The following is a 22,679-nucleotide window of genomic DNA, read 5'->3' on the forward strand; positions in this document are numbered from 1 at the left end:
CGAACAGAACTCATGGGTGGGTGGCCAAACCTGAACGATAATTGAGATGTGCGGGAACATCATGAAGCAACGATTGGCGAGTAAATGTGTCAGAGCGAGCGGATGGACCGGTGGGTGAAATGGTGAAATAAAAGCGCGATGAGGAGTCGAATGCGCTATGGGAGTCCGGTCAAGCGAGCGCGACCGACGGTCATGTGACTAGCTACTTAAATCCTACGCCTAAGTCTGGGCTCGTGCAGGCTCCCCTATGACTATGGTGTCATTGAATCAGGATCGGCATTAGTGTGCGGTGATACTGTAATCTAGATTATAGGCTTTTGAAACTTAATTACAATAAGTTTATGGGGTATGGCCCTTGGGATAACAGAGCGCATATAGATTTGGGTCACCAACGGGCTTATATTGTAGGCTACAACCCACCGAATTCGAAGCATGTCGCAGGAATTATTACGGAACACACGCACCCATCAAGTTAATCAAAGGTTCTCCACCTTGATGCTTATCATATCTCGCCAAACAACTACGGAAATGGATCGGGACAAACCAACGCATAAGCCAAGGATTTGATTGATGCATTTATAAATAAGTCTAGTTCTCCTCTCTCCCACCCTCGACCCCGCCCTCTCAACTAACCCATTCAAGAAGATGCCTTCGCGATCTCTTGTCGATGGCATCTATTCCCCCACCGTCGTCTTTTTCAAAGACACACCCAAACAAGAACTTGATATTCCAACTACGGCCGCGCACTTTGAATGGCAGGCCAAGTCGGGCATCAAGGGGATTGTGGTTATGGGTACGACGGGTGAGGCCGTCGCACTTTCGAGGGAAGAGAGGAATCAGGTATGGTCACCATTTATACCGTACACTTGATTTTCTCTTTGATCTATTGATTTGAGATAGATAACTGCAACCGCCCGTGAAGTGGTAGATAAAATCAACCCATCTGGGCTGGTCATCGTCGGAACAGTTGGCGCCCAATCAACACTCCAAGCGATCGAGTTTTGTCAAGACGCAGCGGAGAGTGGAGGCGATTATGCTTTGGTCCTTCCCCCCGGATACTTTGCACCCGCATTGAGCAAGGAGAGCATTTTGGGATATTACCGAGATGTAAGCTGTTGCAAAAGGGTTTCCAACTATAGACTCATTTTGGCTTCCAGGTAGCAGATGCGTCGCCTATTCCAATTCTTGTATACTCGTATCCGGGAGTATGCAGTGGATTGGATATGAGTAGTGAGCTGATCGCCGAGTTGGCCACGCATCCCCGCATTGTGGGGGTAAAGCATACAGACCATAATCTTGGAAAAATCGCTCGTTTGGCAAGCTTGAAACCAACATTTAACAGTCAGTTCTGAACTTTCTTGACATATTATAACTATATATTCACCAAGTGCTCTAGGCGAATTCACCGTCTTCGGGGGCGCATCAGATTACCTCCTTGCGGCACTAGCAGTCGGAGCCCAGGGTGCTATCACGGGAATGGCCAACGTGACTCCTCGAGCATGTGTAAAAGCCATGGACCTATGGCGAGCCGGAAAACACGACGAAGCACGTGAACTGGCGGGTGCAATCTCGCGAGGAGAGTGGGCACTTGGGAAAGGATGGGTTACTGGTACCAAGGTAAGATAACCAATAACATATTGTGGGATGATTACTTACTGATGTTATAAAATCAAAGTACGCAACTGCGTTTCACAGAGGGTTACCTGAGCGTTGCATACCCTCGTAAGCCTCTCCCATGCAACCGAGGAGATGAAGGAATGGGCCAAAACTGAATTAATAGAAATTGTTAAAATTGAAAGGCAGCTCGAGGTGGAGGATATGCTGTATAACAATGTAAAATATTCCTTATGAAACAACAGACCAAATCAGCCCAGTCAGGGACGCCCATTCGGATCGCCAACTATTTAATCCACTCAGCTTGCCAAGTCAAGTCAGCCGCTTGCGTGAAGGATCAAATTACCCGGTGTATGACGCTATTTGTCCGGTGGTAATTTCCGAGCCCCGACCACGACTTCGAATCCTTGCCATGAGTTGGGGGGTGACTTACCAGAGTGAAGAGCAAGATAAAGTTTCAGCGAGCAAATCAGGATCATAATGCATTGTGTGGAAGAAAACGACACGGTACGCAAGTGCCGTACTAGGTAATATAACCAACGCAAGCAACATGGGTAGATGGCACGGCTGGACTGGCCCTAGTACAAGTTTTGCAAACTCGGTAGACTCCATAGCATAACCCCACAAGTTGCTACAGAAATATTCGAAACCACGACCAGGGGTGGATCCAGTTTTGATAGAAGTTTAAGTAATTGAAATTTGCCGGCTTCGATGTAGCTACAGGCCCTATGAATACGTTATATAATACCGTGCAGATTCAACCACTTGTCAACACATACGTGCGCGTGTTCTCAACCTTCTAACCAAAGGAGGTCGAGCTTGCAAAAGCCTCTGCTTGATTACACGTCATACGGCCTTAACGGCCGCACCACTCCGTGCGGGTCACTTTCTCTTCGATAATAGTTTGTTCCTCAGAATTGCCCATTCCCGAGGCAAGAATGGCCATATCACGGAGGTCCTTGACAGGGTGTGCTTTATGTAAGGCTAGGTAAGCCGTGTGTGGTCTATAAAATCTTAGAGGCAAATAACAATGTCACCAGACGTAAGAAATGCGACGAGACCAAGCCTCGGTGTTTGCGATGTTTGAACTCAGGAAGCACTTGCGTTTACGAATTTGTGGAATATGGGGAAGAGCAGAGTTATCGGACCAGAAGAACAAAGCCAGGGCCCCGCATCATTTCTAAACCATCTGCTCCAGATATTATTACTGACCGTTGCGAGTCAGAAGGCAACCCCAGCTCCGGTTTCACTCTCTATTCATCTGAAAACTCACTCACAACGGCTTGCTTCAACTCATTTGAGACGCAACCAAGAATTAATTACCACGACCCGAGCTCCGCAGAACCTTGGAGTATTATCAACTATGTTCCTCAATCACTGATCGGCACCGCTCCATCACATTCATACCCAGATAACTGCCCAATAGGACCTCCTTTCACTGCCGAAAGCGCTCAGTTGCAGGCTACAGTTTCGGCATATGATGCGAACCCTGTTGCCTGTGGTTTAGTACCGCAGGCTTCAGAAACAACAGAGCCCGAAGACGACGAAGAATACTCCAGTGATATCGAGAGGGTTCAGGACTTCTTCTGTATAGTTCCTACTATGGATAAGAATATACAACAAAATTCACTACCCTTTGTGCTACAATGCTGTAAGTCATCACAACTTACTTGCTACCCAGTTAGGGAACTTATACCAAACTTACTACAACAGACGCGCACTGGGCTACTGTCAGGATCTTTGATCCGTTAAAAATAGCGCATGCTATGCGAGATCAGGTCATCCAACATTTTTCCTTAGAGAGCACACGAACAAGGACCATCTTGATCGCAAATGTAATGAACAAGTTCGCAAAAAACCTGGTAATTGAAGGCCAGGAGAAGCTGGTACTGAATAAATTGGTGTTGACTGTAAAGGCGAGTGGCTCCCGGTATATGGAGACGCATTTTCTCGCCAGTGCAATAGACAGACAACACGCGATGCGCGTATTGGATAATATGCTTGAGGTACGAACACTATCGATCAAGGTTGAAGGTTTGCCTAGCTTACAACTAAAAACATAAGGTATTTACGCTCCAAACTAGTACGCTCTCAATACGCACCTGCCTCGAGTCATTAGAGGCTATGGCTCCTGTCTTTCGACGCGCATGCTTGGAACCACCGGGATACCGAATCAATCTCCCAAACATTCTGCTGGACCCTAACCTCAACCTCCGACATTTTGCAACTCTCGACATCATGGCGAGCGTGACCACTGGACAACCAACGTATTGTCGATACGAAGTCCCGTTCTCAATCGAGCTATGCGAGCAAGTTTACCAGCAGCAAGACACGATTGGCCTGCAATGGCTACACGGGATTCCAGATCAATTCATTCTTCTTTTTGCCTGGATAATGTCCTTATGCGAAATCCCAGGGACCGGTAAAAATACAGAGCTGGTTACTTGGATAGAGACGATTGTCCCGCAGATCAACGTTACTACTAGTCAGTCGGGTGATCCATTGCTACACATTAGAAGAATAGCGGTACAAGAATGTTGGCGTTTTGCGGTCCTTATTTATCTCTATATGGTACGTATATCCAACTATGAATTGGCACAATTGGAGCTCATACCACCCAGGCTTTTTGTGGGGCCAGCGCCAGTGATCCTCGCGTGGCGCGTGCCCAGAGAGGGTTTATGCGCCTCGTTAGGGGGGTCAAGCCATCGCGGAATCCCGACGCCTTTCTCTTCATACCTATAGCCTTGGTAAGTTCTCAAAGTCTAGGCTGTATGTAATTTCTCAAGACCATCTGTAGGTTGGAATTGCCACGATTGATGAACAGGATCGCAGCACAATTCGGCAGAGAATTTTAGGCGTCCGAGAGCACGCAGAACCGGAAACTACCGGAAACCAAACATTACTGATGCTAGAGGATATATGGGCCAGAACTAGAAATGAGGGAAGGCCAGCCGTGTGGTTAGATCGGGGAATTGCTCGCTTTAGAGTCACAGGCAGATGACCAAGCGTGCACCCCCTATCTGTTGAGCTTGTGCTGGAGTGAGGTTTTTGCGACAGAGCCTGTGGGGGCCGCAAAACTTATACTCGGCCGCCCTGGCCGGGACTTAGACTTGTTGCCATTCGGTCATGTATTGTATCTGTTCCTTATTTGTAATACTATAGTTCGGCGCTTGCGCCTCTATTTCCCCCACATTCTGCGAACTCGCTACTGCTCGTAGCATCACCCACTCGTTTCCCCGTTTTCTGTCAATCCTGCCCACCCGCACTTCTTCTCAGATTCGACCTGGTTTGGCTGCTCACCCAGCTCGCTCAGTGGCCCGGCCCCACCCTCTCCGGCCGCCGGTCCCGGTCGTATATTTCTCCCACTGTGCTAGCATCCCCCCTCCTTGCCGTGCCGGCCCGAGGCCAAGTGGTACTTTTGTCCGAATTTAGTGATCTATAAATCTGGATACTACTTTTATATATATCTAATCAGGCACTTCAGAAATAAACACTATCTTCATTAAAGGATAGTGGATCTATATTTCATTTCGGACGCCCTTTCATTTTATATAGATGTCAATGATGCGAGAATTATCTCATGGTCACAAAGAACTCTGAGATAGATATTGGTTATTATTTCCACTCATACTATCTTTTAGTCGAAGCTAAGTCAAGCTGTTCGATGTGCTGCGAGTAGGCGCGTTATGTGCGCATATAATTAAAGACTACCGAAGCTATTCGGTGCTGATAAGTTCCAGATGACCCACGTGATAATTTGAGGCTGATAGCGCTCTGAAGCCCCCACGAGTTCCCGGCGCTCGTGTGCATGGCACACTGGTGGCTTGCCAGATAAATTCTAGCGACAAACCTGTGCTTTCGAGGAATGGCTTGTACGACAAGCTCCAGACTCACTGTTTTGTAGGTTAACCTATGCCCGTCGTTACTATCTGATTAAACAAGTGGAACCGAAAGGAAGTGCGACCCCAACACGATAGTCTGCGATACCAGCATCAAAGCTGAAGTAGTAGAGATACAGGGCTTTGCGTCACATGGATCACCTCCCAGGAAGAAAGCCCGATACGAAACTTTATCACAAAATACTCTACCTTTGGACTCGCCATTATACAAAGTATTTCTTGATTTGCCACTGGAGTTGTTATTAGAAGTATACATATCCATACCCACGCAAGAAAGACATTAACCAAAACTACTCAGATAGCTACGTATCTCCGACCACTGGATCTTATTAGGCTTTCAAGAGTAGATAAATTGCTCCGCCACCTGCTTATGCGCCGTTCGGCGGTAAGCGTCTGGAGGACTGTACTGCGGAACGTGGATGCCCTTCCCCCCAGTCCCGCTGAGATCTCCGAACCTCTGCTTGCAGCACTTTTTTTTTGGCCGAATGCACCGTAAGGGTTACTCCTATTAAGAATCTTATTTGTATCATGCCTCAACCACATTCTTGATCAGATCTGTGGCGGGTATACGGATCAAAATGTTGACTTTGCTTTGCAAGTCAAACCTTGTCTAGAATGTCGGAAATCGAGGTAAGTCCTTTTTTAAAATATATGGCTAATAATGTTCCAGAGTTGATTTACCAATACCGCTGGAGTATCATGCCTGTTGTTAGTGGCGATATTGCTAGGCTATTATTCAAGTCGAACGCTAAAGGTTGGAGGCTCTCCTGGCCTAATTATCCTATATCATATTGATTGTCACTGCTGTAGGCGCTTCTCTGAAATTAGGAGGTGTATGTTTGCGCCGGGACTACGAGATGACTAAACGCAAACGCGAGACTCTGGAAGTTTCTCGGGACTTCTGTGCTCTGGCACAGTGGACCAAAGATCGACTCGAGATTGTTGCAAATAGATTCAAGGTCTGTTAGTGCTCCGCGACTGTGTCCTGCGAATTCAATTCGGCTAACTATCAAACCAGAATTCAAACATGCTTTTGACATGGTTCAAGGGTTGGGAGAAGAATAGACGAGCTGGGAAACGCTATCCAGCATCGTCAAGGCGAGAACGTGGAAAGCTCGCAAAGGCCCGAGTGGAATAGTGAGCTAGATTTCATAATTTATACAATTGGCATTGACACCCATGATGTTAGTATTGATCGTCAAATAACTGAGATGGGATACCAGCTTTCTGAAATTCAGCATTTGAGGGCTTCTGAGTCTAGAAAGTGGCGTGCATGGAGGGTTAAATATGCAAATCTGTCTGATGACGAAGGTAGGCTGTGCTCAATTTGGTTTGCAAACACCGATCTAAAACCATAGACCAAAGCATGGGAGCTACTTCTTCCTCATCTTCTTCATCATCTCGAAAAAAATCGCAAGCTTCAACGTCGTATCGATCGGCAAGATACGGTCAACACTATCTTATCCGAAATACAAAAGGATTTTGAGCCTATTTCTTGCGTACATGTCCAATCCGAAAATGATGAATGGTCGTTGATATCAGTTGCCACTATGTTGAACATGCTTAACAGCATCATTGAGACCGTAAGTCGCACTGAGATGTTGTTTCCGTACTTAAATTAACCATGCACTAGGGTAAACTGAGGGATGATTTATTTATCCCATCTTTCCCTCATGGCGAGGATGTTCCCGGTATATGCCCGGAGATACAGGCAATAATAGATGCAAAAACAGCAAAAGAGGCCTTTGAGCTCGAGATACGAACTAAGAACGAGTATTTGGCGCGCGCAATCCATATCTGGCGTAATGAATTGGAAGTCCAACTGACAAGTTTGCTGCCCAAGGAGACGCGATCTGTGGATATTGAGACCCCTGAGTATAAATTGATACTTGGCAATGGCTGGGGCGCCAACTTGCTCGATTGTCTGCCTGTGGAACGTGCAAAATTACTGCGTGCCGACTCTATCTTTTCTGTGGGATATCTTGGACCAATTTTGAGGATGGATGGGGAAGGTCTGATGTATTACCCAGAATGCTTTCAGGGAGGATTCAAGATGTGCGACAAGGGGAAACTTCATTATCATTCTGCGGCAGCTAGGATCGCTAAAGCCTTGTTATGTGCCATGGGGGCCCCTGACATTTCGTATTTGGCAATTAATACGATACCCAGGCGCTATCAGTGCGGACGATGCGATGATCAACCCGTTTTTACTCTCTGGAAAGAATTTGTAAGTCACATAAATTCACCTAGAGTATACCTGCGATCTCTAACCAGGCTCAGTTCCACCATTATATCGATAAAACATACGAAAATCAAGTACTGACAATGTATGGTTTTGGGAGCCCGGAAAATATTGATGCGTACACATTCACGCATGACGTTGAGGTCATACATTCCGATAAGCCGCTGGTGCGACTGTTAGATGTTCCAACTAGTAACCCCCCTCAGCCTGTTGAGCTTGAATCCGGTCAAGGTGACTTCATGCGCCTACTCTGTCAGGATCCAGATACTTATCTGGCCGAGCTCGATATGTAACCCCATATGCATACCCGAAGTATGTAAGTCCGATTAATTTATTCGAGTTTAAATAGGTTTAATCTGAAAGACAGATACACCACCGATGAACCATTAAAGGATTGCATTAGTACTCTCACCCCGAATCTCGTAACGGCGTAAATGCATATGTGAAGCTGCTCTCCAATCATTCAATAAGTTATGGCCTCTATCCACATAGTAGACACGGTGCATGTATCATTTCATTTATAAATTGTAAAGAAGAAAGAGACGATACCTTTATATATTAAACGTCGAGCACCAGCATGCATATATAGTCTATTGGCTATTAGCAATAGCAACCATGCGGCATGAATGAATAGACGAAATAACTTGCATCTTGCCTTCGTTACGGCCGGGTCATATGCTCAACTCTGGGGAGGGCCATTAATATGAACAATCAAAAGCTTATTCTACTTACAAACCGAATTAATGTGGCATACTCTCAAGTTGGATTGACTTGATGCATGTATCAAGTTATAGGGGGAGTGACACATTGATAGAATCCATTCGATACAGGCGCATAATAAGCAGATACAGTACTGTCATTGAAACACATCGGCTACTCTTCATCATCTCGTCATCCTCGTCATCCAAAATACCACCTTCAGCCTGATAACGAGAGTACATTCTCTCTTGCTCAGGTCCTTCAGGTAAAAGCGTCGCGAGGGTAACTAGCGCTCTTGTAGCTATTGTTTGTATACCATAATGTGATTAATCGATGCGAAGCAGGCTGAGCGGAGTATTGAAGGCCTACCATTGGCTTAAGTTCTTCGACCACGGATTCAGCTTTCTCGGTCGATTGTTTTGAATATAGTTCACGGACTGCATCAAACTTCGCTACAGCTAAACAGAGACTAAAATTAGAATTATGCTGCGTATCCTATTAAATATGAGTACCTTCTTTTAATGACCCAATCGCAACTTTTCTAGTTTCAAGTCCTTCACTCCAGTACCATCCTCGGCATTCGAGTCCTCCTCAAATTTCTCAGCAATACTGGAACCAATCGCCAGATTAATTTGTCCCAATACTAGAATTACTTGTACTCGTAGTTCTTCGGGAACGGACATCTCCTCTACCTGATGGAGGAATTTCGGCATTTTCAAGATGGAGAATGGCAAGGATTCCTCGGACTGTAGTGATCCGAAGTGCTAGTACACCTTGTGCTGATTCCAATAATGCGCGCACGAATCTCTCGTCTTTTGATTCGTCTGTCAGAATCCGTATATCGTGGGCGATGATCAATACCATAAGTCAAATGCTCAAATGCCCGAGCAAGTGCGGCTGATGGGCCGAGCCGAGAAGTGCGCTCGAGCATCAGTGGTACCATTTTCAGAGACCGAGGCTCGTCTCCGAGTCGGAAAGGCTTTGCGCAGCAGCAACAAGTACACGCCCCCAGGTAAATTCAAGCTAAATGCGGGTTCCAACGCATTTTTTAAGTTGGCTTGAAAATAAGGAATGTGGATGAAGAATCGACTCACATCCCAAGCTTTCGTTTGCTTTCGCACGTCCAGGGCTTGCTCCCCTTTCTCGCAGGCTGATAATGCGGATAACAGATACTCTAATGCCTCCTCTGGTTCATCTTCTGTAAGTAGAAGGGTCACTCGTGCAAACGTGGACATTATAAACCACGCAGACGCATAGATTGTATAAAAAGCTGACTAGAGTAATTGGTTCGCGATTGAATAAAATTGACATCAATCAACAGAGAAACACCTACTGCGGGCGCCTTTTCAGGGCCAACTTGAGTTTCTGGCTCCAGTGGGGAGTAGATTAATGTCGGGTCGTTGTAAACAGTCACCATTCGTGCGCATTCGTGTAGCACACCACGAATCAAGGGAATAGCAGACGTCCAATTAGGTCCTATAACGAATCTATATCAATTGGGACGATGAAGCCTATGAGCCAATCGAGGGCACACTGACCATAGAGTGCATCCAGCGCATTCTCGAAAAGCTCTTCCAAATCATGCCAGTCCTGAAGCTTTAATTCCTCTGGGTCTTGAGGAGGCGTATCTTCACCTCGGGCCCTTTTTGCTGCAGGCTCGGATTCGGCAGGATTTCCTGTGGTTTTCCGAGAGGCAAGCAATCCTCTTGGCCTCTTGGTCCTTTTTGTTGAGGCTGATTGTGGGGTCGACATAGGAGTGACGTCGTGCAGTGGAAGTATAGTGGCCTATGGAACTGGTTGGTTCCAAGTTGACCAAATTTTAAATCGAATCGAACAAATGAAATTGATCAGCGCTAGCCATCAGAACCTACGCTCCACAAGGAGCATGGAGATAGCATATCTTAACGCCGCATATCTGGCATATAGAGACACGAAAATCACTGGGGTATAATATGGGTAAATCGAACCTCCATCAGAATCATGGCCTCGCAGTAGACCCAGCTGCCGCAGCCTGCGCGTTCCCGACGGCTGCTCCCTGGCCACTTTTGCCTCTTTTCCCCCACCCCCTCTCCCTTTCCGACGGTTCTTGCCCCCGCTTCCGCCACCTCCCTTGTTCCCTTCCATTTCCTTCTTTACTTGGCCTCTTCAGCATTCCACCAACGCATAAACTCAATTTCTGCTGCCAGTTCCTCTGCCTCCCGAGCCCGTGCCAATTCTTCTTCTTGTAACACCTTGCCCGTTCGGCTTCTTCCGCTTGGATCTCCAACAGGCTTTTCTTCGATTTTCCTGCTCCAGATCCAACTTTCTGTGCATGTTGCTGCTGCTGAATTTCGGAAAAGGATACAGACCCTGATGGCCCAGGAAGTGGGGACGGAACAGGGGGAGGGGCAGTCCAAGCATCGCTTCAGGTCGATAAGCTTTGTCAGTTTACTATATATGCGTCACTATACAGTACTTACGCGTTGTTTCGTTTTCGCGAACTCTCGGTCCCTCCAGTAGCCCGTTTCGGGACAATGACGGGACCGAGCCCTGGGAATGCTTGTTCCGATGCTGGAGCAGGCTGCAGCGGTGGTCTGTTCGACTTGACTGAGTTCGTTTGTTGGGCGTTGGGTTTGGGCACCGAAGAAGGAGAGGGACCGGAGGGCGGCGCAGTGGGAGTAGACGGTACGCGTTGTCGCAAGTTACCTTCAAATAAGCTTGGAAACTCTCCAGGGCGAGGTCTAGCTTCGTTTGAGCGCTGAGCAGGGACCCGACGACGCTGGAGGGTCCCTCCATGAGCTACTCGCTGAAGCTGGAGGAGTCGCGAGTTGACTGCTTTGCGGGTGGAGGATGGCTGAGTCCTGTCTTTCTGTAGGGTCTTGCTAGGCGACGGGGCTGATTACTCGCGTCAAACCCAGTGATCCGGACCATGGGAGAGCGTGCAGGGCGCGAGCTTGCAGCCTCATCAGCCATTATTGACCGCATATCCACTCGTCTGTGCGCTTGATTAAATACAAGTGGATAATAATGACGAAGATTGGTTTACTCACTCGGCTTTTGATCCCCTCCATACCTTTGATGAGGGACCTGGGGAGCTTGCGACTGGGGGGAGTTGAGGAAGATTGACCATGGACGTTTCCGTTCCTGTTGGTAAATCGCGAGCGGGCACAGGTTCGTCTCCTTCCTCGTCCATGACAAACATCCCATCGGATTGAGGGGTCTTTTCCGTTTGCTTGGACGTATTCTGTCTCTGTGGCGTCACAGGGAGATTGAACGACGACACTCGCCGAGGGGTCTTGGGAGATGTTGGACCAATGGTCGGGGATAGTTTAGGTGACAGTTTGGGTTGTCGTCCGGGAGGAACGGTGCGAACTACCACCGACGGGAAGTCTTGCATTGCAAGCCACTCTCGGTGCCGGTTCATTATTGCTGAATCCAAGCCCCGGAGCGTATATGCGGTTGTTTTGCAGCTTGCTGACCTCGAACGAATTTCGCCAATTCTTTGATGATGTCATGAGCAACATCGTCCAGATACCGCTTTTCCATCAAAGACTCCATGTTCACGGCAATGTAATTGTGCAAGAGCCTTGAGCTTTGGACAGTAGAAAGGCGAGGCATCGCGAGTATGGTAACGCTGTTCACGAGGGTAACGTGACGAAGAATAACCATCGAGCAGATTTCGGTCAATTGCTCAAGCATGAGTTCGTTCTATTTTGTGGATCTATCAGCATATGGAACTTCACAGCTGTATCACCAACTAACCGCCGCTGACATGACTTGGAAAATAAAGTCATAAATTCTTCAACAGATTGCGCGAAAGCTGTTCCACGATCAAAACTGGGCCCGTTTTCATAGAAAAGCGACTCACCAATATCGTCAAACAAGTCGTCTACTTGGCCACAACACATGTACCGGAATACATAATCCATGGGTTTCCATTCAAAGTGCTTCATATCAACGACGAGTATACCATCATCGCTCCATCTCTTTTGCGTCCACTCTGCTTCGTCAAAGAAGCTCGCAAAGAATGGCGACCGAGCACGGAGAACAGCCGAATGACAGTATACAGACCGGTCCGCGAGCTCGAGACAAATATCGCCTCCGACGATAGGTCGTTCGGATAGTTGGGAAGAGTGGAACAATCGCGCAAAGTCGGGACCGAGGGTGGGAGCTGGGGTACGTTTTCCAATGCTCTCTACTGCAAATTGCAGCTGCGGCAACTGAAGCACGCGAGAGAGACGCTGGAGGTCCAATCGAATATCTCCTGGTTGTGCTTTGATGAGCGCAAGAGATGAGGCTATCGGAGAACGGACACGGTGGTCCCATATGGGACAGACCGAGTCGGAATAAAGGTAGTTTAGTAGAACCAAGATGGAGAGGGCGTGGCATCCCGATACAGATAGCGTGGCGGACTTTGCAGAGTACTTGAAGACCAAACCATCTTGGGAGAGCGACTTTCCGGACAAAACCCTTTCTAGGACATTCGACCGGGCAGCAATCACAGCGCGATGCGCAGGTATTCCAACAACTCCAGATATGCGAATGTCGGCTCCGTGAAGAATATGATGTTCCAAAGTCGAGGGGAATCCATCTTCTTTACGGGATCGAATCACCGCTTGACACAACTGCTCAGCGAGGATAATATCCTCAAGTATCCCACCATGCTCCTCGTCATCTTCGTCTCCAAATTCAAGTGCCGGGAGTAAATCGAACGAATGGCCCACGTCTCGTGATTCGATAAGGTATGGTTGAATACCTCCTATGGCCTCGGCCATCGACTGCCCTCGATGATCAACGGCTCTATAGTGGCGTCGCACGGAGTGCCGCAAACCCGCCAGTAGGATTAGCCGCGACGTTGACACGCGTTGTAATCCAAGGATGCGTTGGTATTTATGCGTTCGATATGATCCAGATAAAAGGGCGGAGCCAACCCCCGAAGTATTGACGCCGGAAGCTATACTCGGCCCTTTGACAGGCTTGGGGGTATTGACAAACACATGTCCACTTGCTGTGCAGACGATGATGGTACCATCCCCGCCGAGTGCGATATCACGGACTGCCGCAACCCGCCGACGTAATGCCCAAACCTTTTGAGGGCGAACGTTGGGATTGGACTCGGTCTCGGAGGTGGGGTTGTCGGGTAGGGTGAATAGGAAAACCTCGCCTGCGTCGTGAGCGCAGCAAAAGCAGATTCGTTGCAAGTGATCTTCGATATCTGGATTCGTCCCAGGTTCACAGGTGGCTGATAACGGTGAGGAAAGACGGGTTGTGGAAATCTAGGTGAGTGTCAGATGATTGCCGATTATTAACACAAATTAGCTTACTGAATACGGAAGTGAGCCCCATTCCAGAAACAAACAAGGTCCTTCGTCGGGAGTAGGCAAACCATAGCAATGTCCTATCAGAACCAATGAGCCTCTGCATAACCAAAACGTTCGATGAATCTCACCGAGAGAGCGACATCGACCACTTTGGATACAGTGGCGACCTTTCGAGGAGTGGCTTGCCACCCAGGAGCAACCTTGGCATAGCCCAACTGACCGGAGTTAGTTCCCCACGAATACAAATCCTCATTGGTCCAGCATACACTGGCGGTTTTACACGCCGCGATGCCCACTACAATCTCTTTTCGGAGTGGCCCAACAACTCGCTTTGGCGAAACTTGAACTTGGTTTTCAGACGAGTCGATATTAGCCTTGCCTTTCGGAATTGGTTTTCCGGGAGAGTCGGTTTGTTCAATGACGTAGCCGAGTTGGTGAAACCGATTCATGCCCCAAGAGAGAACGTCACCCCCACTTGTAAGGGCCAGTGTATGATCCAACCCTAGCGCAACCCGGATAATTGTTTGGTTTTCGAGCCCAGCCACTTTTCCGAAGCTGTATTGTGTATGTTGCTTAGTACCCAGTCTATGAAAGGTATTGGTGATGAGGTCGGATAGCAAGCAAATGGCCAAATGGTTCACCTCCCAACGCCACCAAATCCACATGCTTCAAGATTAGCCCTTGCCTCATCGGTCAGAATACCTATGTGACCAGGTTAATAAAGAAACGTATGTGAGAGTAGGCGGGTACATACTTGTGTGCAACCGAGACATGACAATATCATTGACGCCAATTAGTTTAAAACGAGCACTTCCGCTGAGTTTTGCGAGTAATTCCGCAGGTTTAGGAGGGTGAATCGCTTCTGGATAGCCGCGATCATCTGCACTACCGATTCCCAGTGTAGCATTCCTATATGACAATAAGAGCGATTAGAAACACGCCCACAGATGTAACCGCATTACCAAACTAAATTACCTACCGATTACTCCCCCAGACCCAAAGCTCCCTAGGCACAGAGGGAGAAGACTCGGGAACCGTTCCTTCAACGGTTGCATTGTAAACATCGAAGGGGGTCATACCCTCCAAATCCCTGATCCCAACATCGATGTCGCTTCGTCCAGACAAGAGCACGGCAGCAGGCAAGTTTCCGGCATACAAAGCCCGGTGCAAGGCTGTCCAGCCACTCTCCGCATCTTGGGCATTGACGTCAATTTGGCCTAGAGGCAACGCTAACAATGCGCGGACAAACTCAAGGGCGATCGGAGCCAAGTCGGCGCAAGCTAAATGAAGGACCGTACGACCGAGCGGGTCACGCATGTTTGGGTTATGATCGAGTTGACCGCCTTGTGGGAGTGCGGTCATCTGGACTTGAGTTTGGGACCAGCTGCGGGGCCCACTGCCCGATTTGCCATCTGGGAGGCGATTTGCTGATACACCACGCGCATCGAGGAGCTGGCGAAAGGCGCCAAGGTTGCGCAGGTGAAAGTAGGCGTGAAGATTGCTCATGTACAAGAGGGGGTCCGAGTGTCTATACCTACTTGCGGGGCAAACCAAGCTCCACAAGATAGATAAAGAAACACAAGCAGACCAAAGGCAGCTGTGCCTTAGTATCCGAAACGCGTTTGGAACCTGGTACTAGTGTTGACTCGGAGCGTGCTGAGCACAGATGTGGCGATCGAAGATAAGGTTACTTAAGCCCAGGTGGTGGGTTACTATGGGCCTGGGAGCCTTTAAGTGTTACTAATACGTGTTTGAAGTAAAATTTTACCTTGGCACTGACAAAGACGGCTCCTATGAGTCAATCGACACTACCCACGGACGCCGGTCGTATTGGAGATAGTCGAGTCACGCCCAAACCGACTTTTAAGAGCTGCGCGGAACTTCGGAGCGACTGGAATATGACGTGAGTCAGCAAACACTGTTGTCTGTGCAATATCCTGGTTCGCACGTTTGACAAATGACCTTGGCTCCAAAGATGTTTCTGCAAAGGGCGATCTTGAAGAGCGATGATCAAACGTGCCTACTCTAGCGCCCAGCGCCTTTTGAGTTAAGTGGTGATTAGTAAGCAGTGGTCAACCCAGCCCGCTCATCGGTCCAAATACATACAGCGCAGCCCCGATCGGACCAGCTGGTAACACGGAAGCCATATTGGATACAATACACGTTAAATTCTATGTCTGACCGGTAGCCCTTTTAATAGGGACTGTCGTGTTTTCTCCCCAAGACGAATGACTGTTTAAGTAAGACTCGGTCTCCTACTATATATGCTCTATTATGAGCCAGAATTTTATTTTCTACCCGTTCCTCCTGCCCCAATCTTTCCTGTATATCCCCATTCTAGAAGCTTTATTCCTTGAAATATTTGCCCTTTCGTAGTAACCAAAACAAGTATACACGATTATCTGGAAAATAATTCCCCGCGGGCGCGGACTTTCATAACACTCGACCCTTCGTATGCATATACCTTACAACCACAACACACCAGAGCGTCCAAAGAATAATTCGCAAAACATATAAGAGGTATATACAAAATCCCAGGGTGTATCACAGTGTGTACTCCAAAAAAACGATAAAAAGAAAGTTTCAAGTCCAAGTACTTTGAGCTACAGACGGGGATACAAAAACAGCAAGCCAGCGAGGGGGGTTTTCCAAGTTCACGACACGGTCCTGATCCAAGTCCCTTGACTGGGTCTTAAATAACCATTACGAGTCCCGCCATCAAACACAAAGCAGCCCATAAGGCGTTATTACTCTTCAATCCGACAACCCCACCGTTAGTGTTATTTCCATTACCATTATTAGGATTTGCGGTTTGAGTAGCACTTCCAGATGCACTCGTCGGAACGGTCGATGCAGGTGGAGGAACACCGTTGTACTGTGCACGAATAATAGACGCCGCCTGTTCGGCCATTCCATATGTCGGAGCCATAAGCTGCCCAGATTCTGTAAGTCCGATAGAAAAAGAAAAACTAGATAGGATACTCACATGCGCCGCAAACTGAATCGGATAGATGGACGAGTCAACAACACGAACATTGCTCGTTCCGTACATCCTCAAGTCAGCATCGACTACACCAGCCTGCTCCTCGGGTAACATGGACATTGTACACGAAGGGTGATACTCGGTTTGAATCTTATCCTTCAACCATGCGTCCCATTCTGCGTCGGTTTGGACGGATGCGCCTGGAGATACCTCTTCGACGATGCTTCCGTTGAGAGGTTGAGTTTGGCCGAGTTTTCGGGCAAGTTTCAGGCCTTCGCGGGTCATCCAAATGTCTCCAGGATTGGAAAGGTATCGAGGGTCGATGACGGGTGGGTCAAAAGGATCAGTCGAATTGATGTAGAGGTGTCCTTGCGAGAAGGGATGTTGTAGAGCGGCTTGGATGGCTATCGTGTCAGAACCTTGAGAGGTACCTGTAAGCGAGAACAGCAATTCGACCTGCACCGCGTTAATTCTAAGCCAAATTTTTTTAGCCAGTTTACTTACTTGCCCGGCCTGTGACATCAATATCTTCTCGGTCGTAGCCTCATACACAGCCTGATAACCAGCCTTTACCCGCGGATCGTTCGGAACAAGCGCATTCACATTGTCACTCATATTTGCGCGCACTTGTTCTTGGAAAGTGGGCGCCCAATCTCCAAACAAGTCCGTAATGTTAGCGTATGCGATGGCCGAATTGATAAACGACAAGAACGGCGCTGATGTGCCGTTTTCGAGGGTACCAGATCCGCGAATCGATGCTGCTGTCTCGGCCGTAGTGCGGAATACAACTTCCGTCGCAATGTGATCTTGGAGATGGGCACCGACACCAGGAAGTTCGTAGACTGAAACTCATGTAAGTACATTGATGAGATTGTGCGAACTGCTTGTACTTACCAACGGGTATCCCTAAACCTTCCAGGACTGGCCTGGGCCCGATACCAGAATGCATCGCGATATTTGGGCTTCCAATGGCCCCACCAGCAAGGATAACCTCTTTCCTAGCAGTCACGCTACGCCTAGGCGCACCTCTAGACGCCGCAAACTCGACTCCTTGTGCAACTTTCTTTCCGTTTCCATCGTTATTAGGTTCCCAGATGATCTTGGTGACCGTCGCGTTGGGCAGGATCGCCAGATTAGGGCGAGGACCAAGGGGATCGATGTACGCGCTCCGAGAATACGAACGAGTCCAATTGCTAGGGTTGATCGAACTAGTGGCGATGAATGCACCCCAGCCACTACCTCCGTTGGCGTCTGGACTGGGAGGGATACCAACCCAATCAAGTGTGGATGTCCAGTTTCCGACAACAGGAACAATAAATCCTGGATAAGCATAATGCAAAGGGCCAGATCGGCCGTGAGATGTGACATCATATTGAATTCGCCCTGCGTTCTTGATCGCGTCTGAGGGCTCAGTGAATGTTTCCGACTTCTTCATGGCTTCGAACAAAGAGGCCCATGACCATGCTGCAGCTGAAGATTGGCCGGGAAGAAGTTGGGACCATGCGTCGACTTCGATCGCAGAGGGGCGTACAAGGTATAGCCCATTTACTGCAGTGGATCTGGAAATGGATGTTAGCAAAATTTTCGAAAAATCATAGCGCAAACTGTGCTTACCCTCCTAGCACTTTCCCTCTGGGCCAAGGTAGAACTCTGTTCCCCGCATTGAGCTGCGGAACAGTCATATATTGCCAATCATAGTCGGTGTTGAGTAAAGATGAGTAATAAGCATTCCCGGGGATATCTGCACGATATGTTACTCAGAGACCCGCATACAACATCAAGCCAACTCGCCTATTCTATCCTTGACAGCATCACCCGACGCGCCGGCTTCGAGAACCAAGACAGTTGTGTTCGAATCTTCGGATAGTCTACTGGCAAGCACAAGTCCAGCCAAGCCTCCGCCGGCAATTACAAAATCGTATGCGGCATCTATCTGGTCATTGTATACGATCCCTGCTCCAAGTGCGGGAATCGCCAGCGAAAGCAGCGAAAGAGCGGTCCTCATCGTGGTAGTGAGAGACAATCAGTAAAAAAAACATCGTACTTATATTACCACGCGTTCGGCTTCTTTGCTCTTGTTCACGCCCGGGCTTGGCCATCCCAGCATGACGAGACCAAGTGACCTCATAAGCACCTCGGCGCAGGCAATTTGCCATATAGAAGGCTTTGTAAGCATGACTCAGCGTTCTTTTCCCTCGTATGGCTTCTTGAATTCGAGTCCCGGACTTGGCTTTAGCAACCCATACGTTAAGCTTTTGAACAACCCAGCTTAATTGTTAGTAGTTTGATGAGCTACGCAACGAAAGGACAGAACGCGGTTGCCGGGCTCATACGACAAACAATAACTCCGAGCTAAAGTACAACAAAGAAGCGATAACGGTGGCGAAAGAACGACCCGTTGTGGTGCGCGATCAACGCCTGTGAGGCACTAGATTTGATCGAGGATCGCCATCATAGGTGCGGGCGGGAACCAATTGAGTACCCAGAATCGCTTTCCCCCCCGTTTCGGACTCTGAATCAACACTTCAAAAAGTTTGGAAGGCGACGCTGGCTCTTGAGTGGAGAAGGCGTACTCAATCTGACTTTGCGTGTTATGTGGTAGCATTAGCTTACCAGCCGGCATTGGTATCGACCTTCCACGCTTAGTAGCTTCACGCTGCTGCAGAATACCAATATATGTTACACAATAAAAAATGCCGCCCACGAACTTATTTTTTTTTTTTTCGCTCGAGATCCCTAACGACCACTCTCTATCTACCGGCGGAAACCACTTACTAACTCTAATATAGTAGCTCGCGAGATCGTTAAACGAATTCTCCCTGGAAACCCCACGCCTCTAAGCGGATGCACTGATGTACTGCCCAAGAGCCTAAGCTGCTCAATAGAAGAGCGTTCGGGATAAGCAACACAGGCGTTGGGTACATGTAAAGTGTATCACCAGCAAGACGGAAGAGAGTTGTTATCAAACAAGCCAAAACATATGTGGTACTCGCTCATTTAGTCTTAATCCCAAATACATTGATTAGCACATTGTGCTGAAACATTTCTGAAACCAACCAAATGTATCTCAATTAGAAATCATCCATTAGCGAAGATAGTTTTTGTCCACCACTTTGCCAATGTATGCGTTTCAGCGACTTCCCGAACCAACTATTTCAATGACGACATCGGACGTATTGATTATCAGATAAAAGTGGACACGTAACGCCCTAATTTGCCCACTTGAACTCCGATGGCCCCCCATAGAATATTCACGGTCACGGAGCTACTCTCGCTCATCTGTGTAAATTGCGACAACCCCACACGCACCACACTTGCTCGAACTTCTCGACTATGGTTTGAAATCGCGACGCCAATTCTCTGGGGAAATCTCCAAGGTGCCCATAAAATCTTCCAGCTGATACCGGGAGCTGTCATTGGCCGCATAAAGCCCACCGAGCCTCCTCCAAAGGTAACCCAATCCATCGACTGATATATTATCTAGACTGTAGCGTGACTTGCATACATGATAGGACCCTCGTCTGTATTTAGACGCTGTCGATTTTACCCGGTTTAATATCTACGCACCCCGAGTGAAACACCTGACGATCTATGATCCGCTGGATAAAAAGTTGCGCATCGAGACGTGGTACAACTGGGGATTTATACACTATCTATATCAACAACAAACACTCTTCCCAAACCTGATGTCGCTCGTGATAAACCAGCCTACTATCGGTGGCTCATCCAGTCGCCGTCACAACCCCCCTGCCTACGAGCAATGGATAACAGCATTTAGCTCTGAAACTCTTTTGACCATACAGGCCCCTTTGACATTGAGACCTGGTCTGCCGCCACACCTTCCCTCCGTGCCGTTGACTACTGCATCTGCCGCAGTCGCACGACTGGCTATCAAATCCAAGTCTCTTCGCACCCTCGAAATCTACCCCACAGTCTCTTCAGCTGAACTCAACTCAATGGGCCAGGGCGCCATCTTTGGTGGCTTCATAGATCCCGAAACCCCTTACCAGAGGTTTTGCAATAGCTTTGAGAGCCTGACTCAGCTTAGTGAGCTCTCCATTACAGCAATCGCATTCGAAACATCCATGTTTCGTGTGCTGGCGAATTTACCACATCTGAAGAGCCTATTGGTTCATATTTTCTCGTATCAACTGCCCGAGTTTCACCCTGAACTTGTACCGACCAGTTCATTCCCCCAACTCGTCAAATTATCCTTGTTCGATATTGATCAAGAAACTCTGGAAAAGATCTGGGAATCGAAGCCGCTCGTTGGAAAGCTTACCTCTCTTACAATACTGTCCTATCATTCCCGTCAAATAACCCTCGATTGGGCCCGAGAAACGTTCTTACCTATCCTGCGTACTTGCTCGCCCGAGTTGACCGAGTTCCTCTGCGAGAGCCGGAGCCCAGGAAAGGGAGCAGAGTTCGATGTGAAATTTAGCTTGGGAGCTTTGGATCTGAAGCCTGCGATAAGAGAGGAAGCGTTTGATCACAAGAGTAAATAGCGGGCATACACCCTGAATAGCTTGCTTCTACTGAGAAGCCCGGGTGGGATGGTGTATGCTTTCGTCTGACTGAAGTTTAATGTACCGAGAATGTATGGCTCAGTGGGTATATGTGCCAATTCCCTTGAAGTACAAAACTTAACATTTTCATAAATCTTAGGAGATTGATAGAATTCTATGCTTTTTGCAGTGTTCGCATACGTGCTATTGACTGGGCATTTGTTGACAGTCAAGGTATGATAAATCTACTGATTTGTCGCACTGTAAGGCCATTCCTGAAAAGAAAATGGAAGACTGAAAAATTGGGACTAGAGAAGCAAGAACCAAGTAGATTGTTTACGAGAAACTCGGACTAAGAATACATGCTAGTCCAGCCAATGGAATGACCATGGTACTATATAGGACCAAAGGGATCCCGCTACGTCAGCAACCGAATCAAGCGCGAGGCACTGGGATACAACCGTGTTACCGCGATAAGGACAGTTAATCACCCACTCATGGGTCAGTAAAAGCAAATATACAAGTAATCATTCTGCACACTAAGTATGTTTTCAAAGGACGTCTGCGCGTGACATCACCCTCTTCTGAGACTGAAACCTTACTTCGCTTGTACTATACTACTGTCAAGGCCCTCGCTCTATCATCTCTCTCTCGGCCTGCGCTTCCCGTGGAAGTTATACTTTGTATCTGCCAACTAGCTGGATTCGTCGACCCATGGCCCAACAGGTCGTTATATACCGAAGTCGCGTTCGACCGCGGGGCAGTCGACACATCTATGGAATCGGGCTCTTCAAATGAGATAAGGCCCTGGCTGTGCTCCCCGCCTTTATCTTCACTTTTCCTGAAGAAAGCGTGGCGGGCCGAACCTTGCATTCACCCTGCCGAACCTGTCATGTCGAGAACTCACGTACGTCATGCATACCGAATTGTTCTATAATTCAGCCTGAGAGTACTAATACTTGGCGAAAGGCATTCAGGCCTGACGAGCTCATTGTAAGAATTGCGAGGGATCCTTTTAACCGTGGATACAAAACAGATTCTGAAGGAAAAGAATTGGGATGGAAGTATCTTACCACGGGGACCGCTCGTCAACCAATTACTCCATTGCGAACGTTCGACCACTGCCATGAAATCTGGGAGTGGATTGAGCCAGGAGACAGCATTGAGGTTGCTGTAGATGCTGCCGGATGGTATTTTCCAAATATCCGCTCTGAATGGGGCGTGTCTTTACGGATTTACACTCTGTGGGAGCCATCGGAGGCTATGCTCAGATTGATATACAAGTGCGATAGTTAATAGATGGTCTATTCTTTTGTGCTTTATGTTTCGTCTGCGATATAACCGCATTTCTGTTTAGTTTGAAGTAATGTACTTGTTCGTGAACTTTGTAGAATAAATCGCGACACCCATGTAAACAATACAGGAAAAATGTGCAGC

General features: G+C 48.0%; 6 protein-coding genes across 6 annotated transcripts; 3 read left to right on the plus strand and 3 right to left on the minus strand.

The window, feature by feature from the left end:
- Positions 1 to 645: 645 nt before the first annotated feature.
- Positions 646 to 4,615, plus strand: RhiXN_04769 (dihydrodipicolinate synthetase family protein; the record flags this gene model as incomplete). Its single annotated transcript, XM_043324585.1, has 10 exons — positions 646 to 840; positions 901 to 1,107; positions 1,158 to 1,341; positions 1,397 to 1,617; positions 2,836 to 3,265; positions 3,328 to 3,476; positions 3,531 to 3,620; positions 3,679 to 4,185; positions 4,236 to 4,361; positions 4,412 to 4,615. The coding sequence occupies 10 exons, from the start codon at positions 646 to 648 to the stop codon at positions 4,613 to 4,615; spliced, it is 2,313 nt and encodes a 770-aa protein (XP_043177004.1).
- Positions 4,616 to 6,128: 1,513 nt separating this feature from the next.
- On the plus strand, positions 6,129 to 8,048 carry RhiXN_04770 (uncharacterized protein; the record flags this gene model as incomplete). The annotated part of the gene is made up of 8 exons (XM_043324586.1): positions 6,129 to 6,143; positions 6,186 to 6,267; positions 6,324 to 6,472; positions 6,532 to 6,650; positions 6,703 to 6,824; positions 6,879 to 7,096; positions 7,147 to 7,740; positions 7,794 to 8,048. 8 exons carry the CDS (start codon positions 6,129 to 6,131, stop codon positions 8,046 to 8,048), a joined length of 1,554 nt encoding a protein of 517 aa, XP_043177005.1.
- A 924-nt stretch (positions 8,049 to 8,972) lies between these two features.
- On the minus strand, positions 8,973 to 10,206 carry RhiXN_04771 (uncharacterized protein; the record flags this gene model as incomplete). The annotated part of the gene is made up of 6 exons (XM_043324587.1): positions 8,973 to 9,200; positions 9,256 to 9,278; positions 9,316 to 9,433; positions 9,549 to 9,728; positions 9,788 to 9,930; positions 9,993 to 10,206. The coding sequence occupies 6 exons, from the start codon at positions 10,204 to 10,206 to the stop codon at positions 8,973 to 8,975; spliced, it is 906 nt and encodes a 301-aa protein (XP_043177006.1).
- A 226-nt stretch (positions 10,207 to 10,432) lies between these two features.
- On the minus strand, positions 10,433 to 15,260 carry RhiXN_04772 (The BTB (BR-C, ttk and bab)/POZ (Pox virus and Zinc finger) domain; the record flags this gene model as incomplete). Its single annotated transcript, XM_043324588.1, has 13 exons — positions 10,433 to 10,856; positions 10,914 to 11,302; positions 11,362 to 11,428; positions 11,484 to 11,862; positions 11,913 to 12,141; positions 12,192 to 12,253; positions 12,302 to 13,709; positions 13,793 to 13,831; positions 13,883 to 13,969; positions 14,021 to 14,339; positions 14,396 to 14,456; positions 14,509 to 14,663; positions 14,734 to 15,260. 13 exons carry the CDS (start codon positions 15,258 to 15,260, stop codon positions 10,433 to 10,435), a joined length of 4,146 nt encoding a protein of 1,381 aa, XP_043177007.1.
- A 1,186-nt stretch (positions 15,261 to 16,446) lies between these two features.
- RhiXN_04773 (GMC oxidoreductase) lies at positions 16,447 to 18,742 on the minus strand (the record flags this gene model as incomplete). The annotated part of the gene is made up of 6 exons (XM_043324589.1): positions 16,447 to 16,686; positions 16,741 to 17,193; positions 17,242 to 17,579; positions 17,632 to 18,296; positions 18,352 to 18,478; positions 18,553 to 18,742. The coding sequence occupies 6 exons, from the start codon at positions 18,740 to 18,742 to the stop codon at positions 16,447 to 16,449; spliced, it is 2,013 nt and encodes a 670-aa protein (XP_043177008.1).
- Positions 18,743 to 19,969: 1,227 nt separating this feature from the next.
- RhiXN_04774 (uncharacterized protein) lies at positions 19,970 to 22,538 on the plus strand (the record flags this gene model as incomplete). Its single annotated transcript, XM_043324590.1, has 5 exons — positions 19,970 to 20,188; positions 20,250 to 21,234; positions 21,645 to 21,743; positions 21,800 to 22,149; positions 22,212 to 22,538. The coding sequence occupies 5 exons, from the start codon at positions 19,970 to 19,972 to the stop codon at positions 22,536 to 22,538; spliced, it is 1,980 nt and encodes a 659-aa protein (XP_043177009.1).
- Positions 22,539 to 22,679: the final 141 nt, after the last annotated feature.

This window comes from Rhizoctonia solani, chromosome 2 (genome assembly GCF_016906535.1).
Source record: "Rhizoctonia solani chromosome 2, complete sequence".
Classification (NCBI taxonomy): domain Eukaryota; kingdom Fungi; phylum Basidiomycota; class Agaricomycetes; order Cantharellales; family Ceratobasidiaceae; genus Rhizoctonia; species Rhizoctonia solani.